The sequence below is a fragment of the Protomyctophum parallelum genome (genome assembly GCF_964188405.1).
Source record: "Protomyctophum parallelum genome assembly, chromosome: 3".
In the NCBI taxonomy this organism is placed as follows: Eukaryota; Metazoa; Chordata; class Actinopteri; order Myctophiformes; family Myctophidae; genus Protomyctophum; species Protomyctophum parallelum.
In genome coordinates this window covers 34,068,343-34,077,402 of record NC_139698.1, presented here as the reverse complement: position 1 = coordinate 34,077,402, position 9,060 = coordinate 34,068,343, and the positions used below count along the sequence as shown (strand labels likewise).

The window sequence follows — 9,060 nt, the reverse complement described above, 5'->3', positions numbered from 1 at the left end:
CTTTTTCTGGTACTGGTAGTAATGTTAACAATCATTAAGCAAAGTCTAGAAGGTCCAATACGTTCTGCAGCTTCATATAAATGGTTTGGCTTGGCATCTGTGTACTTTCTTGGTACAGCATGTGGGATGGACATTTTACCAGATCTCAGGTTTATAGCTTAAGTTAACAAAGGTAATAGAGCATGCACATCCACTCTAGCGCAGGTGCTGGACACATGGCAGTACAAGAGAAAGAAATAGAGTGCGCAACACTGGTAAGGAAATACAATTGTTCAGGAACTCCTGAAGAAGATCCCATTGATCGAAACATTTAATTAATAAACCAGTGGAGCTGAGTTATTCCTTACCAGTGTTGCGGACTTTATTTCTTTCTCTTATAGCTTAAGTTAAACATGTTATCAGGAAGGGAGTGGAGGTAGGCATCACCAACCAAATCCACTGGACTAGCTCCCCAAATCCTTAAATCCCATTCCTAGAAATCCATGTCCATTCTGATTCTTGTCCTCTGTGTTATTAAGACACTTTATCTTCCTGCTGTCATGCGCGTGTTTGATCTTCCAGTGTAGACAGTCAAGGCTGATCTCAGACAGAGGTGGGGGTGATGGGTGAAACACCCCCGGAAAAAAACAAAAAAGAACACCACCGCACTCAGTCTGAATGTCAGGTAGAGGATTCCCAGTTACTAATGGTTGATTTATGCTTCATTGTACACTGGTGTCACACAACGAAATATAAATCAGGCTTTATGCATTGACCACCAGGAGAATACGAGGTATGAGGTGTGCTGTAAACCTGCCGTCCTGTAAATGTATAAAAAGAGGGAGTGTTGGCAAGCGCATATACAAAAAGCCAGTTTAATTGGACAGACATTTTTTCTGAGACAGAAAAGAGTATGATATTTATAGCACAACATTGTATGGGGGGGGGGGTTACCAGAGTTAGTGTATGTCAGAGAGGAACGTTCTCACTTTCTGAGTTCTGAATGATCCATTCAATAGCATCCCAACCCTACAGATTCACACAGAGGCAAGGAAGATTGAAAGCAGCATTCACAGAGCCATTCAGGTGAATATCGCAAACATTCTTAACACAGATTTGCTGTGGCTTGCACCAAACAGCACACAAAGGTCAAAAGGCATGCTTAGACAGTTTGACAGCAGCAATCATAACTTGATTTGAGATAAGATCAAGAAAATTAGAATGAGAGCATAAAGGTTCACAGTATTGTGTGGCATGTATTACCTTTCTGGCGTTAGCAGACATCCTCCGGGCCATCATCACCTCCAAATAACTACTCAGACTCACTCCCTTCACTGTGATTATAGCCTCCTGAGTCAGGACAGTACTGAAGCATAAGATAATCAGACAAAAAAAAGAGAAAGACAGAGAGAAAGTGGCATAAACATAAGCACAGACAGAAGCAGAGAGATAAGAAACCAGGCTGATCATTTGTTTAAGAATTTGATCACAAAAAACTTGCAGTAATCCTAGTCTCAAATCTATACAGCCTCTGCCAAAGAAAAGGATATGATCCCAAGAAACACTGAATCACCCTAAATAGCCAATACTAATATGTGATATATTACACATGTGTATAAAGAGTGTACTTACACCTCCGGGTTGTCAGGATGGGGTCTGTAAATTAGCCTCTCATCAACAGACACTAGGTTGGTTAGAGTAATCTGGAGGGGCGAAAAGCATGTTGAATTTCCTCATTTTAAATGCCGTTCAGATGTAACCTTATAAGTGAGTCATGGCGATATGATGAGGTGAGTGTTAACTTACGTTAGTGGAGCACAACTCCATCCTTTTCCCATCTGGGTCCACTATGGAATGCTCCTTCACATAGGTACTGGTCTGGTTCGTCCCCAGTATCTGACACAGTAAAACAGTTTTCTCAACTCAACTCAACTTTATTTATAGAGCACATTTTACATGACTAAGTCATCCAAAGTGTTGTACAGGTTAAAAGAAACAGAGAACAAACAATACAATATAAACAACCAATTTAAAAACATGAAAAATAAACAGGCATTTAGAAAAATAAAACCAAATGGTACAGTATAAGCAGACTTTAGCAGGCAATATAAAAGCAAGAACACAGCAGACAATTGCACCAATGAGGGGAACAGGCATTATGTTTCTCATAAACATAATGTGAGTGTGTCTACAGTACGTGTTGTGTTGTATTGTACATACGTACTGTGCACGACACATACGTATATCTGTAGGCCTACAGTACATCATGTGTCCTTAGTTAGTTGAATTTTTTAATGAACTTAACTGATGCTTTTTGCTTCTTCATGTTAACCAGACAATTGTTGACATGATGTCATCTCAATAAACTAGCAATACTAAATCCCATGCGTCGACATAATGCACATGATAATCGTTTCTCAGATATCTGGTGCAGTGGTTCTCAAACTTCTCAAACGCTGAAACATCTGAAAAGGTTTTGTGCCAAAGAGAATGTAAAAATTTAAATCACACCAAGTGAGAGGTGCTAATATATTAAAGTCTAACTCATGTTGATTAGGTGATGTAATGGTGCTGTAAAACAAATGGTGACAAAACAAACATTAAATACTCTTTATTGTTAATGGCATATAATGTTCGTGTTAGGGACAAGACGACCGTACATTTTCCCTTCATTGTCAATGGCGTTTTTAAAACAAACTGTAGAGGGGCTAAAATAACCCACCCTCAACGACCCCTGTAGGTCCCCGTTCCCCACGTCAATATGTAGGAAATGTCCATATACTGGCTCCATTGCATGGTCTTGATGAGAACATACTGGTGATTATGGGTTGATAACATTGGTATCTGTATTGATGGCTTACCGCTCGCACAATGCCCGGTATGCCCCACTCTGTGCTGAGGAGTCGGTGGCTGTGCAGCCGTCCCTCTGCATCCAGGCTGCGCTCCAACACATCTACCCCCACAACGTTGGGGTTCATGGGATTGGGGTACTTCCTCATCGCTGCCTTGATCACCGTCTCCCATGGGTAACTGCAAAGCAACGTAATATGTTTTATGTATCCCCCTATGTTTCTTGAAACTAGAGAAACGGTTGGATGGCACTTACACCCGCCTTCTAATGAGAGCGCAAAATCTGTCTTGGAAGAGCCACAAATCGACTAATCTAATATACGGCAACTGTAGCTGTCCCAGCAATGGGTATTTTGTAATATTCTATTTTATTGCTTACCTTTCTGAAAATGTATATTATGTGAACATTGTATGTATGTTTATTTTGGTACATATTGTATTTGCATGGTGAGATAGTGCCATCTACTGTGCTCTGTATTTGTGGTCTGCTTGTCTGGTTCATGGGCAGGTTGAATTACTCACCTGCTCTAATCACCTCATTTCAATCACCTGTTGGGTTTTGGGCATGTTTGGGCAGAACAAACAGAGCAGAGGTGAAGAGAGGAGATCTTTCATGTCAGAGAGTCTCCACAAAAGATAAGAAAGAAAATAATATAAAAAAACAATAACTTAACTGAACTCCTAAAAGTCTGTGCAGAAGGCGCATACGGTATGTTCCCAGTTGTTTTGTTTGTGTCTGTAAAAGTTATATTGCCATTGTATCGTTTAATTGTTTGTGTACATTTCATTGTGTTGTTTATATAATACGGACATCATGATTGACTGACAACAAGGACATTCATATTTCATGTTTCATTGTGTTAAAAGAATATTGTTATGTTTTTGTTGCAGTTTTTCACGTTGTCGCTTGGGATAAATAAAAAGCCCTCTCGATATCAGTTGGGACGTTGTCTTATTTCTGCACCAGATGAAGATGGTTTAGGAGCAGTTACAGCAACCTTCCCCGTGTTTCTTCACTAGTCCGATCCAGAAGAACACTGGCCACTGCTACAGAGCTGACAATGAGGTTATATCTTCCCTTGCTGCCTCAAAGCAGACCAGAGGTAGAAAACTGTCGTTCCCTGATGTCATCGCTAGGGACACAGGCATCAGTAAGCAGGAACTGGGGGTGGCAATGAAGGACCAAGAAAGCTTAGAGAAGGAAAAGACACCAGCGTCATGGTGTCACGTGACTGGACGCCGGGGCTGCGCCATGACACCCCACCACGCCCCCATGTGCCAAAACTCACACTGGAAGTTTGATGAATACATGGGAGTGGATGGGAGACCGCTGGACATCTTGTAAACAAACATTATTTATGAACGATAGCGACCTTTGTCATATAATCGGTCCAGGAATATAATAGAAGACATATCACAGATTGTTTTCCGACTGGGTGTTTTTCGACTTGCTAACTGTTTCATTTTACTCAGGAATTTAAAGAGCACAGTACGGCTCTGGGCTGAATGGGCTTATAACCTGACTCCGCCAGCTGGTGGCAGTATTGGGTTCACAATCCTGCCTTCAAACCCCATACCTATATTGTTTTTAATTCGTCAACATTACAAACTAAATAACGCTTAAAAAATGTTGAGAATAAAGGATTTTGCAATATTACAAGTCAGTGGTGTTTGATGAAATACTTTTTTTCATATAGCCTTAGGAATCTGCTGCCGAAACTGCTGGGAATGTATTAGAGTGAATGGAGCAAAGTATAGACAAGCATATAAATAAACACTTTCTGAATGATTGAGACCATTGTAAAATAAACGCTTCTGTAACATAACATCACACATCACCAACAAGTGCCTAGTAGTGGTCTAGGTTTACTGGCGCCCCCCCCTATTTTCACACCGTGTAAAGTACCGTGCCGAATTCAAATAGCCACTACTTTGCATAACAACAGCTTTAACTGTTTATATACCTGAGCTGACTGTGAGCCAGTCATTCATTCATATTTTACTTGAAACTGAATAAGGCAATGTCTGGAGTTGATAGAGCAAGCATTAACTTCTTTAAGGCATGCCTATGCCTACTATATTTTGAGGGACACTTAAATCGTTTAATTACCTCTACATTTCACATGCAAATATTATACTTTCACTACAATTATTAGTTATTACTAGACTACTATTACGTTGTATTGTACTAGGCTACTTAAAACTACTGTTGTATTATACTAGGCGGGTTGGTCCTAAGGCTACTGTTAATTTGCGTATTTATTCTGAAACTTAACCACTTGTAGAGCATATTGTGATAGGCTACTGCTAGGCAACTTTTACTTTAGTGAAAACACCACTGACTTGTAATATTGCAAAATCCTTTATTCTCAACATTTTTAAAGCGTTATTTAGTTTGTAATGTTAGGCTTTTGAAGGCAGGATTGTGAACCCAATACTGCCACCAGCTGGCAGAGTCAGGTTATAAGCCCATTCAGCCCAGAGCCGTACTGTGCTCTTTAAATTCCTGAGTAAAATGAAACAGTTAGCAAGTCGAAAAACACCCAGTCGGAAAACAATCTGTGATATGTCTTCTATTATATTCCTGGACCGATTATATGACAAAGGTCGCTATCGTTCATAAATAATGTTTGTTTACAAGATGTCCAGCGGTCTCCCATCCACTCCCATGTATTCATCAAACTTCCAGTGTGAGTTTTGGCACATGGGGGCGTGGTGGGGTGTCATGGCGCAGCCCCGGCGTCCAGTCACGTGACACCATGACGCTGGTGTCTTTTCCTTCTCTAAGCTTTCTTGTGAAGGACCAGGAAGTCTGGCATAATATTGTGAAATCCACGATCTCGACTGCGGTCGAAAAATGATGATGATGTTTGTTGATAAAGGACAGAATAACATGTAGGCTAGTATGCTTTATGCATTCATTGCATTTGAAACACACTGACACAAATGTACTTAATAAAAATCACACCCGTGTGTAATGAGGGGCGCTCTTGTTATCGTACATCAATTTATGTTATCATTTAACCATGATACAATGTATAAAAAAGAACATTCAATATATTAATATTATATAAATTATATGTAATGTATATTTAATATAGAAAAATATAGACTGTCAACGGCGTTTAATGTTGTGATGTTTAATTTATGTCATATTTAGCGGAATTATCAGCTCTTATCATCATACATCATCATGCCACATCTCATACTGGCCATTGGCCAATCAGAATGCCTGTTGCCGGTGATTGGTTATAGCTGATTTGCTCGTGATATAAATTTTCCCTTAAATGTCAATGGCGTTTAATGTTTTCATGTTTACTTTACGTCATATTTAGCGGAATTCTGACGCCATTTCTTCGTTCATCGTCAATGGCAAAACTTGAGACGGGCTGGGACAAAATCTTGCGGACATTAGACCGGAATTCTCTTACCGTGCGGTCAATGGCAAATCTTGAGATGTGTGGGGACAGAAGCTGTTTATAGAAGCGGCTAGCGCCCCTTAAAATACAATACAATACCAATGTACTGGTAATAACATGTATTGTTAAAAATCACACTTGTGTGAAGTGAGGGGCGCTCTTATCATCATCATCATCAATGATGATGTATGATGATTCATCAGACATCTCATTCCGGCCAATCACAATGTGTGTCCTTACATTCGTCTTCAATGGTTTTTGAGGGGCTAGTGCCCCTTAAACCTAAGGGTATATGTAGGCTTATCATAAGTTAACAATTAGTAAACATTTGAAAATGTTATGAATATGATACAAACATCATGTCTGTCTGCACAATACTGTCTGTAAAGTGTTTGAATTTAAACTTTGTATCCATCTTCTTTGGGATGTTTCTCAACTCTATTAACCCAAAACCTGACTATATGTTCCACCAACATGTGTTCTTGTTCTTCTGCAGCTCAGTTTTGGACTAGGCCAAATGATGCACAACATCACAGTTTGTATTACCTTGTAGTAATGATGCTGTTAACAATTCCAATACATCTGAGGTATAGCATTCTATACTGTAGAGTAGACTGTGTCTGTATGACTGAGTAACCCAATTTATGAATAAATGTGCTCAGAGTTATAGGAGCTGTCAAATTCCATCATAAGCTATCATGCTATTACAAAGGCCTACCCTATAGGTAAAGTAGCCTATGACAGATAGCTACACCCGTGTACTATAGCCTACCAGACAGTGTATAGCCTACTGTGTAGCCTACAAATCATATTACTCCACCTTACTGTCTCATCTACATCATCACATCCCATTTGTCAATCAACACAAGGTCTGCTAGGTCGGATAAACCCAGAAAAGCACTAAGACTTGTTTACATTGGGGTCCTCCATACATTTTCAATTCAGACCCATGTTTGACCATCATTTCGCTGCGGCGGCTGCCTACGATACTAGTAATTAAGTTGATTAAAGGAAGTATTGTTTGATAAAGTAGCAAAAACGTCGCGACCAACCTGAAAACGTGTTCCGTGCTCCAAATCTTCATCTTGCTGAAACGTCAACCTTGACCTTAATTAACCACCGTGGAAATGTCCTCCATCCATCCGCCCAAAAGATGTTTCATTTCCTCATGTGATAGCTATGAAAATGAGGAAATAAATGCATTAATAGACTCCAATGGAGTCTCGTCATCATCATCATCACCACCACCATTCACCAGAGCCATAAATGTAGACTTTTATCCATGCACAACATCAACCTTGCGTAAAGACTGCGCAAATGATCCATTCATTTCATTCCCACCCCCTCCCCTCCTGTGGCGAACGCACACATACTGAGGAAAGTCACGTGATGCTTTGGCAATCTAGTATGTAGCCTATACAGAATCACAACGTAAAGAAGCCGGGGCTTTGTCGGCAACAGCACAGCGGTATAGGTGTAATCGTGCGCCGAAAATAGCCGATCTGCAAGCTCACAGGGCGTTGCGTCCGCGACGCGCTGTGAGCTTGCAGATCGGCTATTTTCGGGTTTGCTGCACCCGTCTTCCGCTGTGCGCACGCGCGTAGCATCCCTCCATCGGCGCCCCATCATCGAGGAGTCGTGCACCCAGCGCATTGGAGGATAGATACTACACGATGGTCCTCTGATCAGAGATGCATGCTGCTGCTGTCGCCGTTTTATCCAAGACAGCTCCTCGTTTACCTCCATCTGTTTTAGGGAACATTCAAATGTTATATAAAATGTGGTCTGTAGAATAGCCTACGAGGTGGAATAGCGCACACTGCATGACCTTGCACTGAAGGATTTCTCTATCACTCTCTTTTTTTAAATTATCCGCCGACACGGTAAGGTAATAAGCATCTTCTTCATTTGCACTAGAACGAGCAACGCATTTTTGGCAATTGTTGACCCAGTTTTAGTGCACATATCTATCTATAAGCCAAATCAACTGTCTGATCGTTTATGCTTTTTTTAAGCATTAAATACCGGTAGTCTATAGCACATATCCTAGTCTAGGCCACACTTTATGCCGCAAAATGCAAATTGGCCATTCATATTCATTGATGTTTTAATGAGCCAGAGGTAGAGTTTTGAATATAATTTCAGCCTATACACAGTAAATAGTCCTGTCCTATAGAAGCGAATGGGTTCTTCATCTTCACAGACCAGATTAGAGAGGGTAGGCTATACGGCAGATGCTGCAGCAGCGCTTGATCTGCTCTAGGCTGGAGAGAGGGGGGCGTCATATTTTTTAGGATCATCAGTTTGTGTGTCTGGTTGTATTCTGTTAATTCACTAAATTCAGGTTCAGCCATATAAGTCTATACTGTCGGGTCTGGCCTACTACAATGACCCATTTCATTGAGGTATATGGCGTAATGGCCTATAGCCTACAGTGCAGAGCATAATATTAATTACAGTAATAGATTGATGGTCTTGCTCAGGCAGTAAACCTGCAGTGCTGACACACAGACCCTTCTGCTTAATTCTCACGAACCCGTTGGCCTAGCCTATAGCAGACGAGACTCATCACCACCAGAGTCCCATAGGACTAACCCGTATAGTCCTAGCCTACAGCCGACGAGACCCATCACCTGTAGGCCTAGCCTATAGCAGATGAGACCCATCACCTGTAGGCCTATAGCCTAGCAGACAAGACCCATCACCTGTAGGCCTAGCCTATAGCAGACGAGACCCATCACCACCAGGGTCCCATAGGACTAATAAAGGCCCATTCATACTCCAATCTTAGGTGATAAGGTGACCACCGAAA

General features: G+C 41.0%; 2 protein-coding genes across 2 annotated transcripts in view; both read right to left on the bottom strand.

Moving 5' to 3' along the window:
• Positions 1-9,060, bottom strand: part of lratd2b (LRAT domain containing 2b) — a 284,775-nt gene that overhangs the window by 27,588 nt on the left and 248,127 nt on the right. The gene's annotated exons all lie outside the window — the stretch shown is intronic.
• prelid3a (PRELI domain containing 3A) lies at positions 949-7,332 on the bottom strand (the record flags this gene model as incomplete). The annotated part of the gene is made up of 6 exons (XM_083760782.1): positions 949-1,008; positions 1,243-1,345; positions 1,612-1,682; positions 1,786-1,875; positions 2,841-3,009; positions 7,301-7,332. The coding sequence occupies 6 exons, from the start codon at positions 7,330-7,332 to the stop codon at positions 949-951; spliced, it is 525 nt and encodes a 174-aa protein (XP_083616908.1).